We start from the raw sequence: 18,065 nt of genomic DNA on the forward strand, positions 1-18,065 counted from the left end.
ACAGGCTGTTCATCCAAGTCAAGAAAAAAACAAGAGTCAGCATCGTCCCTCGGATTTAAGTTTCATTTGTTTTATTTTTTCAGCGGCATTTAAGTTCATGTCGCTAACTGACACAATGGGGGGGAAAAAAGTGCACGGAGAAGGAAAAGAAATTCGACTGAAGCTGACAAGACAGCAACTTCTTCTTTCTTTTTTTTTTAAGTTGTATTTTTTTTGGGGCTGGGAGTCGAGAGAGAGGGGGATGACATGCAGCAGAGGGACGTTATCCTCCATGCATGGAGCACCATAATCACTCAGCTATCTGCAGCTAAAGACCACGACTTCATATTTATCACAGCCCATGTCACCACCACAGCGAACATGCATCCGATCATTTGATTGACTCTGTTATGGATATGTAAAGTGTCAGTGTCATAAAGACACTGGGACTTTAAACATATCCATCTGGTTCTTCTGAGACTTGGGACAGTCATAGATACTATTGATGTAAAAAATTGTAATTACTCAATTTACCTAAATTGTGTCTTCAAAAAGGAGATAAATTAGTTGAGATCGCAAGAAAACAACTGGAGATTGCTGAATATTTTAGATCATTTCTTGGGTTTTTGGTGTCACTCTAAGTGGGCTCGTCTTTTTTTGTTTGTTTTTTTGAAAGGACTCACTTTGTGATTTTCTTCAAAAGAACAAAAAAAAACCAGATTAATTTTATCGCCTTAACATGTCGAGATTTTCCAGTTTTGTAAAAGCATCTCTCAGTCAGGTGCGAGTGCTCGGCCTGTGTCAGCGTTAAAAGGTGACAAAAGGCCGACGGCGTCCATCCCGGCGTGACGCTCCACAGTTGAAGCTGAGTGTGCGGCGTGTTCAGACCTGCCCGCCTCATATCGTAAGAATGTCATCTCACCCTCCCACTCGTAAACCTTATGTCCTCACATTCAAACGTTCATTATTCTAACCTTTGTCTCACATAGCAGCAGCAGCAGCAGCAGCAGCGTGTGCTCACCTAAACTTCTCCGCCTTATCTCAAACATCACACTCGTAATAGATTTCAGCTCTTTCTCAATCCTGCTCTGGCTGCCGTTCACATTTGATCCCAGACGACGAGAGAAAGAGCGATTGTTCAACTTTCACAATCTCTATCTGAGGAAACAAAATTAGATTCTGAGCTAAATCATGTTGTGACAGTCTAAGGTCGCGTTTACGTGTTGGAGAATTTATATTCGTTTTAAGGTTTTGTTTGTTTTTCTCGTAAAGTTTAGAACTAAAGCAGGAGACAAACGCAAAATCGATCTTTTAGTTACATCAAGGTATTTACGCCTTAATATGGAAGCTAATAACAGGACGTGCTTTTATAACCAAGCAGCGACGTCCTGATTTCACAGTACTTTGAGTATCTGCTTGAAGCTGTCACTAAAAGGAAAAGAATCCCCAGCAGGTGAAATGTTTCTACAGCGGAAATAGAAATGTTTGCAGCCTGGTTCAATACGCAGATTTGGTCGCGATAACTCATTTCTTAGTTGTTAAAAACTGTCCGAGGGATGATTAGTGTTTTGACTTCATGAAGCTGAAGAGCTATTCATCAATCTGCATGTCAGCCACAGCACTGGACAGCATGGCCTTCTCTGACAGCGCTGCAGCGTTCTGCACATAAAGGGCCTCCAGAGAGCCGGCCAATCAGAGGACAGCGGGTACCTGGGAAGGCGGGCCTTAAAGAGACAGCAGCTGAAATGAGGCTTTTTACAGACACCAGTAGATACAGTATACGATCAATGAGGAGGTTTTTTTTATGAAACCATGCAAAGCTACTTAACAGGTTTCACAGAGTGAACATAAGGACATGAGATCTTTAAGTTAGAGCTTTAAAATCCTTACCAGGCCAACATGGAACCAATCAAACGTATGGATGCTTTAATGGAGTCATGTAGCCTTTTTTTTTTCTCCTCCAGCTGATAGTATGCAGATCTCTTCATTGCTACAACTATTAATAAGAGGAGCTTTGTGTAAAGTGACTTAAATCACTTCATTGAAATTCATTATTAATGAAACTGTCCAACCTTCAAAAGCCCTTTTCATTAATTCATGAAATATTACTGTTATCTTAAGAAGATTCACATTTCTCCTCTGAACTGCTCATTTTTACCTGACACTGAAATCCAAACTCTCCTCCAGCTCCAAAGAGTTCAAAGAAAGTAGTCAAACATAAAGATTAATTTTTGGCCAGTGAGTGCACAAACATCAGCTAAGGGCGCCTAAATGTTGGCACGTTTTATTTTGGCACACTTTATTTATGAATTTTAATCCTTGCTGAACCCCCCCCCCCCCCCCCCCCCCCCCAAAAAAAACAAAAAAAACCAGGTCACCGTGCTACATGTGAGCTCCCTGAGGAGTCGTTCGCCAAATTTGGCCCTGAGTTGTGACAGCGGCGCTGATCAGCACTGGCAGCCATCAAAAAAAAAAAAAAAAACCTCCCCGAACTCTTCATTTATTTAATAATCGTGCACTTTTTCACATTCGTGTTTATTTTCACGTACAGATCAACTGTCTCAATAGTGGGAGAACTGCGAGTGTGTGGATAAAGACGGTGAAGCAGACGTCGAGTGTTGAAGTTTTAAACGAGTCAGTGAATTTGAATTGAGGAGAAATAATTTAATTTGGGGACGAAAACAACGGAGAGAGTTTTCCTTTTCTTTAATGTCATTCCTACTTCATGTGTGAGGAACAACAGAGACGTTCCTCTGGTGGGTGTGATGGTTGAGGAGAACTAACATCGAGAAGGGAGGCTCTGAGAAGTCTCCCACTTCCTCACTGCAGAGCTGCAGAAACGTGGAGATTTTCATCGCGGTATTATTGACTGAATCTGTCTCACTTCTCACCTTGACTGCACTCCAGTGGGACACACTGGCCGTTCTTGACCCTTTGTCCGGGGTTACAGTGGAGGCAGTGGTCTGCTGCTGAACAGATGATGCATTCTGCAGGACAGGGTTCACAACGTCTCCATCTGGAGTGGAAGAATCCCGGCGGACAGACTTCTCGACACTGACCCTGATAGAGGTACCGGTCCACTTCAAACTTATCTAGACGGAGGAGGAAAGAAAAAGACAAATCTGTTTAGAAGGATGAGAAGTCACAGAAAAAGCTGTTCAGCACACAGGCGGTTTCACACATGACGCTCACAGCTCATGTTAGCTGTAGGACAACAGAGGGGGTTTGAGGAGGCAATGTAAAAAGGGGAAACGTAATTTCGATTTCACTGTATGTCTGACATATTTTGGAATTGACAAATAAAGAACCTTGAACCTTGAACCTACATGTACCGGTCACAGGATATCAATATATCAGCATCTCCTCCAACTCGCAGCCAGCTAACCTTGACGTCCTGTTGTTTTGTGATTATTCCTCTGTATATATCTACTATTGCTATTTTTCAAAATGTGTATTTATGTCACTATTCTTTTCTGTTTTGAATGAATGTCCCCTTGGGGATCAATAAAGTAATATCTTATTTTATCTTAATGGGCAGCTGGCAGGAAAAAGTTTTTTCAGGAGTTTAGCGCATTTGTAAAAAATGGCTAAAGAACGCAGACACACTCAGACGAAGAGTCATGCACACGTAGCTTCATGAAAACACAACTTTGTCTCTAAATCAGGGAACATGCAGAACATGGAAAGGTTACGCCGTCATGCTCGTCTCCACCAAAAATAGAAATAAATGTTAATATCCATGTTTTAGGGTTTCAGCGTTTTAAAATAAAGATCTTATTCTTTATCTCTCTCCTCGTTCTTCCTTCTCTCGTTCGTTCTTCCTTTCTTTGATTTTTCGCCCCTCCAGACGCAGCAGGTGGTTGAAACTCCTCATGACTATCAACGGTCAGTATCAACAGTTATCTTCTTAGCATGTACCAGCGTGTGTGTGTGTGTGTGTGTGTGTGTGTGTGTGTTCGATAGGCCACGATAGGAAAGGTTGTTTTCAGAGACGAATGACACGGCAGGAGACAGATGGAGGGTCTCTTCATGTTATTATTGTTATGTCTCATTGAGCCTCAGACAGACCTGCAATTAAATGGAACCACATTTTACAAACACAGTCTGACAAACTTGTCGGCTAATTGAGTGTGTGTGTGTGTGTGTGTGTGTGTCCGTGTGTGTGCGTGCGCGTGTGTGTGCACATGTTAGGTGAAGTGAGATGTGTGTGTGTGTGCACGTGAGGTGAAGTGTGCGTATGTGTGTTTGTGTGTGTGCACATGTGAGGTGAGGTGAGAGATGTGTGTGTGTGTGTGTGAGCGTGTGTGTGTGTGTGCATGCGTGTGTGAGTGTGTGCACATGTGAGGTGAGAGGTGTATGTGTGTGTGTGTGTGCCTGTGTGAAGAAGAAAATCTGGTGTTAATTTTCTCCTTGGCTGTCTGGTAACTAAATGTGTGTGTGTTTGTGTGTGTGTGTGTATGTGTGTGTGTGTAACAGAATCTCCCAAGTGTAAATACATTCGCCCTGACAGCCATAATACTGTCTGTGACACTGTGATAAACACAGTTATTACCCCCACCTTCACGCTGATATTTCTTCAGCTGTGAGCCTCTAATGGCGTCAGGGCTTTATCTTAACGATTGTTTCCACACTAATGAAAAATGTCTTGTTGTTTTTTTTATCGACTGCACTGGATCACAAAAGTTGAGATTTGAAATGAAGCAAAAGTAGTCGTTGGACCCAGACGCCTGAGAGAAGTGCGTTGACCCCTGCGTGAGGATACAACCAACAAATGACGGATTCCACTTTGAAACACATCCATCAGCACGCCCGGGCTGAATCATTGCTTTAATTAGACCCATTTGCTTTTAGGCGATTGATCGGTGGGGTCCGGCACAAATGAGCCTTGGCTTGATCCATGCGATGTTACAAGAAAAGCACGATTTCACTCACAGTCCAGTCAGGGAGTGATAAATGAGATTTTAAGTGAACGCAGAGACGCTTCTGCAAATAGCTACTTGTGTCACACGAGAGGCAAAGGCACGCAGGATTTATCTAGAAATGTTAGAGTACTTTTGATTGTATGAATAGTTTGTCTGCACTAAATCAAGCTTTTTGTTTCAGATTAATAACGTTGTTGTGATTTACAGAGAGAGGAATCTACACGTGTCAAAGTGGCCGTATTGTACTCATTTAGAGTTAAATGTTTTCGTTCTATAAAACCTCTTAAGTACCTTTGAATATTAATAGTTAATTAATAGTTTGACAAATACTACCAACTCTCAACATACTTTTTTTTTTCCACATTTAAAGTGCGTGGCTCTGTGCCCCAGTATTTGTGAATTGGACGCTTCTTACTTGCAGGTTAACATTGTAAGTTTAATGTTTAATTAGTATGCACAATAAACACAGGCACATTGCTCTGCAGGAGCTAGCATGCGTGGGGGTGGTGGTGGTGCTGAGCTTTTCTTGTTGATGCATTTGTCTTATGACACTCGACGTTGTCATTTTGACTCATTCGTAGGTTTAGCAGGCACAAAACCTGCACCCTTCTTTTATGAGTTCGTCCCTCAGCGTACAGAGCAGCCGGAGCTCTGGAATACCGGGACACAGATTACCATCCTGATTTTAGACTTTGCAAAAATGCAATATAATAAATACTAAACATTGCAACAATACATGTTTGTCTAAAAGTACTGAGCAGCATCCATGGTGGGGATGGGTATGATCTCGTGGGTGTGACATGTTCCTTATGTGTGGAGGCTACGGTCCTCATCGCAGCGGCCCTGGTTAAAATCTAATCTCAGCACCCATATTTCATGTTGCTCTTTAGCTATCCTTTCTAATCAGCTCTGCTACTGAAGTAATCCAAAGGTAGCAGGTTCGAATCCTAGGACGAACTTATCGTAAATGTCTCTGTTTGCCAGATGAATAAAGGATTATCTTATGTTATCCTAATAAATGCAAATATTCTTTTTTGCTGTATGTGTATTTCGTTAAAAGGTCAAATAGAACGATGAGATTGGCTTGAAGGTTCAGCTGATGTTCACGTACCTTTGTCACAGCTGGTGCAGTTGTCGGGTCCCTCGTCTGTGCACTCGTGGCAGGTGTGGTGACAGAAATGGCACTGCCGTCCCGTCGCGTAACGCCCCTTCTGACAGCGGATGACGCAGCTCCCCTCATCATAGAACCTGCAGGTAGGTGAGGATGAGGTTTAACAATAACATGCACACTCAGCACCACCCTGCTATTGTAGAAGATATACAGCTAGACTGACTGATTCTTTAGTAGAAATGAAAATATTCATCAAAAGTTTGTTTCCTTATCTTAAAGCTCCTGAGAGGACTTTTTTCTCTTCATGAACCAGCCTAAAATTTTAATTGCCTCTTTATGACCTACCGTGCAAGACATAAACCACATGACTGCTTTGTACACAGGTCTCGCCAAAACTGACCCAAACCGAAAGTTTCTTACAGGAGCTTTAATACAACTGTTCCCAACTAAAGAAATCTCCTTTTGTCTAAGCGTAAAACCTTTAAAATGCACAGTACAGTTTGGTAAGGTCAACGCTGATGTTGCTTGTTTCCACAGCCAACCATACCTTTACACATCCCTAAATCACAATGTAGAGTAGACAGCCAACTACTTAAACAAAGGTGAAGAATGTGACACAGTGAACAAAGATAAATGATTCTTCAGAAGGAGTCTGCATCTCCAAAACTGTCCATGGGTTGTTGCTTTGTAGAAACAAAAAAAACTGTCTTGAAATGACTCTCTCCAAACCCACAGGATATTTAAGCATGCAGAGTTTTGTGTTCGTCTTTTATTACTGCTGTTGCAGGGGAAGTGACGTATCTTTGACCAATCGATGGACTGCATTGTTTAGCTCTAATCTTTATGGTCGGATTCATTACACTTGGCACCCCAACAGAAGGGCACCAAAAAGTAGGCTAAACAAATCAAACTGCCTACCCTACACTTAATGCTGATGAGCTTCTGAAGTGGTTTCTAATATATTGTACAAAGTGCATAAGTGCACTTCTGAAAAAGTTTTGATCTGACAGTTTTTGTCTCACCCACACTGCAGCCTTAAAAGACATCATTAACAGTAAAAAATAAAATATTGAACATCATTAAATGATGTCTTTAAACATATAGCAATATAAATAGAGTCAGGAGCTCTGAGAGTATTTGAGCTGAAGTGGATGAGTGAACGTCCCACCCAGCAGTAACTGTTCTCACCGTGTGTCAGGGCAGCTGGTGCAGTCCTCTCTCTCCGGGCCTGAACACTCTGCACAGGTAGCATCACACAGGTGACACTTTCCATGACTCATGTACTGTCCTGCAGACAGACGGCAACAGTAAATAACAGCGTGACCTGAATCCTGCTGCTACTTCAGTCCAGATCCACTTCTTAAAAAACAAACTTGTCCACTTTTTACTTACCTTTTTTTTGACTCCATGCTTTGTTTACTAGATCTGCTATGTCTTTGTTTACCTCTTTTAAAACAAAAAAACTTAAGTTGAAGTTGTGACGTGCCAAGGTGCTCCATTTAAAAAGTAAGACTATTGTATGGAAGGACATGAATTGATACATTTTATTTACTAAATTTTCCCAACATAAAGAGTATTCCCGGTTGTTTCCTGGGATCTGATGGACCTGTGAAAGGTTCAGGTAAGAAAAATGTAACTATGTTAATCTGGTTCCTCAGTTTAAAGATCCATACAGACAGTTTATAGTCTGCATCAGGGATTCGTGATGGTCTCTGAGGGACTGCATGCACAAAGATTGCAAACTGAGTTTACAGTTTAAAAAATGTACACCGTTTATGATACTGTTCCTACAAATTACAAATCTGTTGGTACTGAGTAAACAATGTAAACCGTGCTCATGGATTTGTAAACCGTGCTCATAAATTTGCAAACCGTGCTCATGGATTTGTAAACCGTGCTCATAGATTTGTAAACCGTGTAAACCGTGCTCATGGATTTGTAAACCGTGCTCATGGATTTGTAAACCGTGCTCATGGATTTGCAAACCGTGCTCATGGATTTGTAAACCGTGCTCATGGATTTGCAAACCGTGCTCATGGATTTGTAAACCGTGCTCATGGATTTGCAAACCGTGCTCATGGATTTGTAAACCGTGCTCATAGATTTGCAAACCGTGCTCATGGATTTGTAAACCGTGCTCATAGATTTGTAAACCGTGTAAACCGTGCTCATGGATTTGTAAACCGTGCTCATGGATTTGTAAACCGTGCTCATGGATTTGTAAACCGTGCTCATGGATTTGCAAACCGTGCTCATGGATTTGTAAACCGTGCTCATAGATTTGCAAAGCGTGCTCATGGATTTGTAAACCGTGCTCATAGATTTGTAAACCGTGCTCATGGATTTACAAACCGTGCTCATGGATTTGTATACCATGCTCATGGATTTACAAACCGTGCTCATGGATTTGTAAACCGTGTAAACCATGCTCATGGATTTGTATACCATGCTCATAGATTTGCAAACCGTGCTCATGGATTTGTAAACCGTGTAAACAGTGCTCATGGATTTGTAAACCGTGCTCATAGATTTGCAAACCGTGCTCATAGATTTGTAAACTGTGCTCATAGATTTGCAAACCGTGCTCATAGATTTGTAAACTGTGCTCATAGATTTGTAAACCGTGCTCATAGATTTGTAAACTGTGCTCATAGATTTGCAAACCGTGCTCATGGATTTGTAAACCGTGTAAACCGTCCTCATGGATTTGTAAACTGTACTCATAGATTTTCTAACAGTGCTCATGGATTTGTTTATGGATTTACAGAAAGCTTAGGGTGTATTCACACCTAACTTGTTTGGTTCGCTTGAAACGAACTAAAACCCTGGTGCGGACCTTTTGAGTAGGTGTGAATACAAACCATCGAACTCAGGTGTGCACCAAACAGCCGGACCGAGACCCAGCCGAAGAGGTGGTCTCGGTTTGCTTCCAAGCGAACCCTGGTACGGTTCGTTTGAGGTGTGAAAGCAACCAGACCTCAGTCCGACCCAGCTCTAAAAATCGTTCAGCTTTTTGGTCATCACAGGCTCCCGTAGCCTCGCGCATTAAGGGAAATAATTGTTTGGTTAGCAGCACAGTGTTCTTGTTTGTTTCTATTGCCTACTTCTTTGATAAAAGACGCAGAGGTAATCCTCAGTCTATCTTTCAGACACTTTCACTAGTGTTTCATCGCTCTGTTCTTTTATTATCCGATACATTTAAATCAAACAGACTATGAACAGAACAGCAGCTGCAGCAGTCTGATCCTCCTCCTTTCCCCTGCGCCACATACGTCATTTATAACCTCGGCCACATTCAACATAACACCAGTTGATTGCCCACACATAGATCTACATTTTACACACAATTAAATATTTTTGTACTTGTACTTAATGGATGAAATTGTTGCTAAATTGTTCAATAACAGGACAGCAAGTGCAGCATGCAAGTTCTCCATGATTGTTTACTTTCATCTTGCGATTACGGCTTTACCCCGCCCTAAACCTTTTTATCCAATGATTGAACGATCTTTGCACACATGTGGTTTTGTTTATGAATTCTGGGCCTCTTGCGAAAAGTGCAATATGAAAACAAACCGCACCAAACCAAAAAAGAAACATTGTATTTGGTCCGAACCAAAGAAAGCAGACTAAAGGACTTTTCTGGTGTGAATACACCCTTAATCTTCTCCCCTGATGCTCAGAAGCATTTCAACTTTCTTGGCCGAAGAGTGAAATTTTTTTCTAGTTACGCTTCTTTAAATACAACATTTTATCAAGGAACATGTTTCATGCTGCATTGGCTGATCTCCCTGCATCTCCCTCTATCCCGCTCTCCAAGCCCAGCAGTCTCATCATGAGTCTGATTCTGCTCCAGGTTTCTGCCTCATTTTTCTTGCCTGTAACTTTGCTCATGATGGATTATTCATGTTGGGTCTTTGTAGATAATGTAACAATGAGTAAGGTTATGATTTGGCGCTATACAAATAAAGATTATTCCCAATCTCTCTGATTTCTGACTCTATCCACAGTCCTGGCTCTACAATAAAGGAATAAACAGTCCAAAAAGAAACCTTTAAAAAAAAATAGATACAGAGATACAGATCATTTGTCTTTCAGGTACAACGTCATCAGCAGGTGTTTCGCTCTCTGTGAACAGAGACGTAACAAATGTATTTACTGAGCAAGATTGTTAGATAAAATGGGTTCCTCCAGCCGCATCCTTCCCTGTTAAATATGTTGAAAATGTGCGTGGGCTTTTGGGAGGCCGGAAAGTTTCTTGTTTCAAAATGAAGTAGGCTGGAAATCAAGATTAGGTGCCAGAAATTGCAGAACCTGGCAAAGCAATCGTTGAGTCTCTGGGATTAATCAACATATTGTCGCACACCAGGTAGAGGTATTATTAACACGCAGCAGTGAAATCAGCTTGATTGTTACTTAAAATGTGTTCACACGAAGGAATTGAATGTTTATGAGCCATTGTGTCCAAAGTTTTTAGAGGATTAGGAAAGAAGTTCTTGAAAAACAGATCAACCTTCAGACTCACATGTGATGGAGCTGAAAAAAGCCAGAACAAAAGAGGCATCAGCACTGTGTCCCATCCTACCTTTGTATAAGACAAAGGTGACAGACACAGGCTCAGACATAAGGACACAGCTCAGTGTGTGTGTGTGAGCATCCTTTAAGGCAGCGGCGAGGTTGTCTGTGCTCTCTGTGAAAAGCTCAATTGTTCCTTTGAAAACAAAAAAGCTTCTTTGTGTACAAACACAACAGGCGGTGGCTTCCCATTCAGTGCAGCTCTGCCGAAACCATTCAAACAGCCCCCGAATAAACGCCGTCACTTTCCCTCACACACATACACACACGAACGTACGTACACACAACACATACACGAATTGTCTCCCTGGCTTTCTGTTTGTCTCCCCCTCACACATACAATGCAAACAAACAGGGAGCCAGGTTCTCCAGGGACGGAAAGCCGCACAACTCCACTCGGCTAAAGCAGACACTTTGGAGTCAGGGGGAGAATGAAGGGGAGGGGAAAGAAAGAGTCTGACACTCAGGAGAGGGAAACTTTTCCGCTGTTATGGACTGGGCTGACCTTGTAAGGACATTGACAGTCAGAGAGAGGGGAAGAGATCTCTGTTGGCCGGTATTACTGACATCAACCACACCTGGTCCTGAATCCCAATTCCCCGACCCTTCAACCTCCTGATACCTGCACTCTCAGACCAGGAGAGTATGAAATAGAAATGCATCCATTTAAACCCACAGGTAGTCCCACACTTTATCAAAGATTGTGAATTTTTCACCACAGGGAAGTGCTTTTAAAAAATAAAATAAAAACCCTGAAAACCTTATGGAGGGGAAATGTTACAACTCAAACCTAGAATTAAGGACTTTTTGGAAGTAAACAAATCACACTGATAACTCCACTCTCCTCCACTGAGCAACAACGGGATGAACTCAACACCATTTAAATGAGAATGGTTGCCAAAATTAAAATAGCTTTAATATACAATTGTAATGGTAATCACTTATCTATCATGCAGACATGCCAATGAGAATATCACATGGCCTAAACATGCGTCAGGCACCAGTGTTCCCGGTCTCGGAGGAATAAAAAGGAGTGATGGTCATTTTAAGGACCTGATGGCCGCCATTTTGAAAATGGGGCCCCTTTCTTTCTTTCTTACTTGGTATCAAACTTTGGTAAACTTTTAGTATGTTTTTAAGTACATCTAATACTACAGTTATCCACTGATTTGGGGTCAAATCATATTTGCAGCTGACTATAGACACACTATAGACACAGAGAAAGTAAAAGAGTAAAGTGTACTTTTGCATTACATTATATGACCTTTCAGTGTTTTGCTTGGATTTGTATTTGTACTTATAGACAGTGGATGGAGTTGAAATCCTGGGGCAGAGAAAGTGGGGAATGACGGATTCAAACCTGGGGGACCCATTGGCCGGTCTATGTGGTCTTCTGGTCAACTTTGATTTTTTCAAATGTGCGATACCAATAAGGAGGATTGGACTGAAACCGGCATTCAATTCTCACCTGTCAGAAAGCAAATGAACCTCCTGTGGCCAGAATATTCGTTACTTCATCTAATTGTTGTTGAGTGCATGTCTCTCTTACTCCCAATTTCCAAACACTGCGACCCGTCAGCACCACGGCCTTGCTCCATTTGAGGGCGCGGGCCGTGCTCCTGAGCAGCTGTGCACACCTCACAGGTGAACTACCAGATCAAGTGGGAATACAGAGGAAAAAGGTGCAAACACGTCGCTTCATCTTTTCAAGGTTTGATTTGTTGTTCCTTTGGTGCCTGTTTTGAGGTAGCTTTGATGAAGTGATGGTAAATATGATACGACTCTGTATACTGTGTTTTCACTGGATGCTCTGTGTGTTTCTTGGTCTGACTTTGTTCAATTCTGTCCAGCTTGATTGTATTTTAAACGGAGCGGATGATAGTGGCGCAGGTTGGCGCTCATGGAGATGGACCGCTCTCTGTGGAAACACAATCATTGATCAGAGTGGTACTGCACGACGGAGTAGCGCATGTTGGAAATTGGTAATGAAAGAGCCAACGGCAGCATGTGGAGCTTCATTTAATTAATCTCTCATCAAATGTTGAAAAATGTAAAGCTTCTAAATCAATGAGGAACATTTTAATGATGTTTATTCCCTTTCTTGAATCTCAACATTAAATAACTGAGTAGTGTGTGATATCAGAGCACCTTCTGCTTTGGAACGACATTAAGTGGCACATACAGAAAAAAAAAAAAAAAAAAAAAAAAAAATCTGACTGGTTGGACCGCGACTGAAAAGAAAAACAAACATGAACAGATTAAACATTTTAATAAGAACACTTAAGTAAAAAAAAAAAAAAAAAAAAAGATTTTCAAAACTAGGACTTTGAGTAACATTAATAATGCTTTGTCACAGATATGTCACAGGTACACGATAAAAACAGCTTTTATACGAGGGGGGGGAGGTAGGGGGAGGGGGGGGGTTCGTGCGCCTACGACCACACAAAATCTAAAGTCAATTCAAGTCATCTTAAACAATGACCAAGAATAAGTTTTTGTTAACCAAAACAGGGGAGTCATCAATCTTTATTACAAATCATCAAGAACCATAACCAGCCGACAGTACAACAAGTCATCTAACACTGTAAATGCTCAAGCTGCAGGTGTGAAAACCCGCACAAATACAAGAGGAATCATAAACATTATAACCGCTGCTCTTTATTAGAAACCAGCACCACCAGGATAACCTTTGAGTTTCACGAGGAACGGCTCAGAGACGGACAGGAGGAGAAACCAGACGACTGACATCAACGAGCCAATAACACCAAGAGTTCTGGACTCGATACCATTTAACATTTTCTTTTTTCTGTATGTTTGTGTTGGGTTCACTTTTAGCTCCAACAATTGATGAAAGTAGAAAACATTGATTGATTGTTTGTTTAACTGATTTTCTCAGACTGCCTGAACACAAATGTCCGACTGCTAAATGTCAAACTAAATCCTTTGTTTTTTGTGTGTGAGGAGGCCGAAGCGTCACGTCTGATTTGCACCTGAGCGGTTTGCCGCCTGTCCGTCCGTCAGAGGCCGTGAAACCTGCAGCTGAAACATGAGAAGAACATTTTCTGTGCCCGTCGTTGACCTTCTGTGTTGGAAGTGTAGAGCAGTACTTCAGCTGTATCGACAAAGAGCGGAAACTTCTAAACCTCTATTTTTATTTGAGAACAGTAACATGAAGGGATGCACCGTCAAAATGTTTGATACCACTTGTTTTAAACAATCCTACAACTGTTGTTTTAACGATGGATCGTCTCGACGTGTGCTGTCGTTTCAAGAACACGACTCTGTGACACGACAGAGAAGAATAGCAAGCACACACCTGCACTCTGTCTACAAAGCACATCAAACGCTTGTAAAAATGTTTGTATTGTGCAAATTCAGACAGTGTGGAGGAGTTCTTATTGCCATTTTTTTTTTTTTTTTTTTTTTTTAAGAAATTAGCCAATATCGGTTGCCATTTTTACTATTTTAGTTGTTGTGATATCGAAATAGGTTTCCACATTGTTTCATTGGCATTTAAGTCTTAAGTTCTGTTGTCAAGACAACCCTAGCAATGATAAGAAAAAATGTAAAATAATTTGACAAAATTCCCTTCATCAGGGTGTCACATGTGAAGAGGGGAAAATAACACAAAGAAAAAAATATATAGTTCCCTGTAAAAAAAAAAAAAAAAAAAAAAAAATCTGAGTTCAATTTGAAGCGTTCAGCTTTGAATAGCTCATTCAAAGTAATGGATGGATTCAAAACTCAGGCTGGGACCAAAGTTTGAGCTTGAAGACACAGAAATGATCACGGGTGCATCCCAAGTACCACAAATTGATTTGGACTCACTGCAGGGTTTCCTTTCCTGCACACAGCTCCAGAATGAACGGCTATCGACTCGTCTTGTAGTACCTCTGGAATGAATCAATGCTGTCTGGGCTTACATTAAGAATTAATGACATTCTCCTGCACGCACACGCACGCACACACACACACACTCACACACACACACACACACACACACTGATGCAGACAAACAGTGTTCAGAGGGCAGGTTTGTGTTTTTAAATAAATGAAATGAGGTGATTTCGGTTTCTTGCGACACTGTGTGCAGCTAACTCTGAAGGTGGCTGATTTATGCCTCATGGTTAGGACACGCGTGTGTGTGTGTGTGTGTGTGTGTGTGTGTGTGTGTGTGTGTGTGTGTGTGTGGCGCACTCGTTTGTCCATGTGTGTGAATTCGTCTTACCTCCTCTAAAGTCAGCCCAGACAGACATTAACTCTCACTATCACTGAGCCAGCTTCATTTGATTTTAAATCCTTTGATGTATATTTACAGGCAGAGTAACCTGGGCCTTCCCTACTTCTACGTTCTCTTTCCATCTGTTTATCGGTGACGCTGGAGACGGAGAGGAAGAAGGAGGAGAAGCCAAAATAAAAAATGCACACAGACGTATTCAGATTCCCAGGCTGAGTGGATCCTGTACTTAAGCTAAGCTTCCTACACTGGCAACAAAAAAAAGAAGGTTCAATTATTTTGGCATCGATGCTTTGGTCACAAAATACCGACACTTTTGTTCATTTGTGTGTTTTTCACTTTTGTTTCATTTGCTTGTTTGTTCTTGATATAAGTCCCGTAAGTCATTTTACACCCTGACCACGTGTGTGTGTCCCAGTACAGAAAAAAGGTAGGTTTGTTGTAGTCCTGTCATCGCACCTCCGATGCAGTCCCGTAAAGAGGCACAGATTCTCTTATAAATTATGTGACTGTGAATGAGTGAGCAGGGGGGGGGTGTTTGAGAAGGAGGGGTGCTCCCCCCCCACCCCCGAGCCCTCACATCTCCCCCCCCTGCGCTCCCTTTTTTTAACGCCCAGCGAGAACTTCCCGTCAGCCCTTTTGCGAGCACGTTCTGCAGCACAGTTGCTGCAGCACTTTTCTCTGGCAAAGATTGTTCTTTTTAACGAGCACGCAGAAACTGCCCTCCGCCCAAGATTCTTCATTTGCTTTCCACAGACCAGGAAGAGGAGATACAGGGGGAGTTTGTAGGAGGGGAGGGGGGAGGGAGAGAGGGAGTGGAAACACACATTCAAAAACATATGGAAACACGCAGAGGGCAGGCAGAGCCGTGTGATTGGTCAGCAGAGGTTTCAGGTGACAGGGAGAGTTTTTTGTTCCAATCACAGGTGATGTTCATCGAGGTGGATAATTATTGTAGTCCAGTGGAGTGATTGGATCCACATCAGGAGAGAGAGGAAACAGATTCGGGGGAGGAAAAAAAAAAAAAAAAAAAACAACACAAAGAGAGAGAGAGAGAGAGAGAGAGAGAAAGAGAGAGAGAGAGAGAGAAAAAAAACAAACGTCACACAATTAGAAAATTGAAGATTTTGAAATTCATGAATTTGTATCATTTTACATCACCGAAACCCAAAGTGGACCTCCAGTCTGTAAAAAGTGACAGTCAATCCTTCCTTTCACACGCACAGTAAAGTCGAGTGACAGGTTACTCGTCCTCGTACACAAACATATCACGTCACTGTCACTACCTGCGAAGACGAGGACGAAGGACGGATCACTTCTTCTCCCATTTACGCCGATGGGAGGGGATCCTGTGACTGCTGCACAGACTGTGGGCACGAGACCGCTACGATCCCCGGATTCATTCGTGCGTTCTGTTTTCTGCACGTCACGATTTTCTTCTGCGCTCTTTTTTTTTTTACATTGTGCTTCCGCTGAACTTCACGTAGCTTGAATTTCCCTCGGGATCAATAAAGTATCTATCTATCTATCTATCTATCTATCTATCTATCTATCTATCTATCTATCTATCTATCCATCTATCTATCATATGAAGGCAGATATTTGTATTACAGTGTCGTGTAACGGACTGTGTTGCCTCGTCTGCCCCCCCCCCCCGTGATGAGATGTGATCAGTCCTCCTGAAATGATCTGGATTCAGGAGTGCTGTTTTAGTCTGACTTAGAATGACTCCAGTTAGACGACCAGGTTTTTCTGGTTTTAGCCGGATTAACACGATCATCTTCTCTCTGATCACGTGAACTGATGTGTGTTCGGTTCGGGAGGATTGATGTACAGACTGGTTGAACACTTTATTCTGAACAGAAAGATCACACTCTAAAAAGACACATTGGTCTTCTTTATTGTTCTTATTACAGGCCAAACGTCTTTCCAGTGGTGGCTCCACTTCTTTTTTTTTTTTTTTTGAAGAGGAGCCCTGGAAGTTGCATCAAATCACAGGCAGAAGACAAAGCATTTGAATGAGAGCATCACCTCGGCCGGTCAGACAGAAGAAAGGAACATGCAGAGTTTAGAAAAGACGGCGACATAACGCCGACGATGAGGAAGTGAAAGTATCCCAGAACAAGAAGATGCTTCAACAAACGTTCCAACGAATACAAGGCAACGAAGACGACGAAGAAGTGAAGAGAAAAAGTGAAAGCAGCAGGAAGTTGTGCGTGTGCGGTCCCACACAGCGCTCACGATATGTTAGTGATGGTGAGCGACGCCTTCGGACAGAGAGCACGACAGTGAAAGCAAGGACACACGGCCTCCTGCCTCGGAGTGACAACACACTGAGCAGCTCGATTCAAGGAGTTAGTACAAAGACAGGCCGCAGGTGACTCCTCCACTTTGACTTCTTAATGATGATTTGACCCTGAGGGGGCGGAGCCAGCCTGTGAGCTCGCAATCAACACAGACGGCACAAAGCGTCACTATCATTACACATTAAGTGAGAGCAACATTACTTGTTATCTTGAACATGCAAAGAAAACATAATTTAGATAAATGAATTAAAGTATCTTTAATGAAAAATAAAAAAACACCGCATGCAGTTCAAATATTTATGAATAATTCTTTTTCAGCCTGTTTTGGGGGTTTTTTCGGCTCCTTTCTTTTACTGAATGTCGTATTTCTCTTGGGATTCTTTCTGTTCACATATTTTCTCTGCGATTGTTTGTTTTAATGATTTTTAAATGTCTTCTTCTTCTTCTTCGTCGTCAAGTGTTGAATCTAACGCAACAAAGCCCCGCGTTTCATTCACACGATCTGACGTTTAACTCGTCTGAAGACACAAAGGGGACTCGCTGCGGCTGCAACCTTGAGTTTTGTCGCTCTTTAAAAAGCTGGCAGAACTTCTCGCAGAAACACAGCTTATGAATTAAACGCTCTCATACGTCTCCGGTTCGATTCAGCGCGGGACTTTATGGTCACAGAATACACGTCCACGTGTTAGGACAATGGCGTGTGAGAGACGATGCAACAAACACACATTCAGGCGTCGTGGAGATAAGAAAGCTGACAACTCACCATCTTTGCAGATGGTGCTGACCACGCAGGCTCCCGCCTCCAGATTGTAACCACCGACACAGCTGCTGCAGTTTCTCTCGCCGGGCCCCGAGCACTCTAAGCAGCTATGGTCACACCTGTCGGCAAGCATACAAAGACTTCAATATACAGATGCAGCAGTAGAAAGTTTGGA

The 18,065-nt window shown here is 42.2% G+C and overlaps 1 protein-coding gene across 1 annotated transcript in view; it reads right to left on the reverse strand.

The window, feature by feature from the left end:
- The window catches only part of pcsk5b (proprotein convertase subtilisin/kexin type 5b), an 84,995-nt gene that overhangs the window by 16,498 nt on the left and 50,432 nt on the right, over positions 1–18,065 (reverse strand). The window contains exons 19-22 of the mRNA XM_079338404.1: positions 17,894–18,009; positions 7,201–7,300; positions 6,013–6,149; positions 2,871–3,071 (exon numbers count right to left, since the gene is read on the reverse strand). Coding sequence (XP_079194530.1) covers positions 2,871–3,071; positions 6,013–6,149; positions 7,201–7,300; positions 17,894–18,009 — 554 coding nt within the window. The remainder of the gene's footprint in view (positions 1–2,870; positions 3,072–6,012; positions 6,150–7,200; positions 7,301–17,893; positions 18,010–18,065) is intronic.

Source organism: Symphodus melops (assembly GCF_947650265.1).
Source record: "Symphodus melops genome assembly, chromosome: 1".
NCBI lineage: Eukaryota > Metazoa > Chordata > Actinopteri > Labriformes > Labridae > Symphodus > Symphodus melops.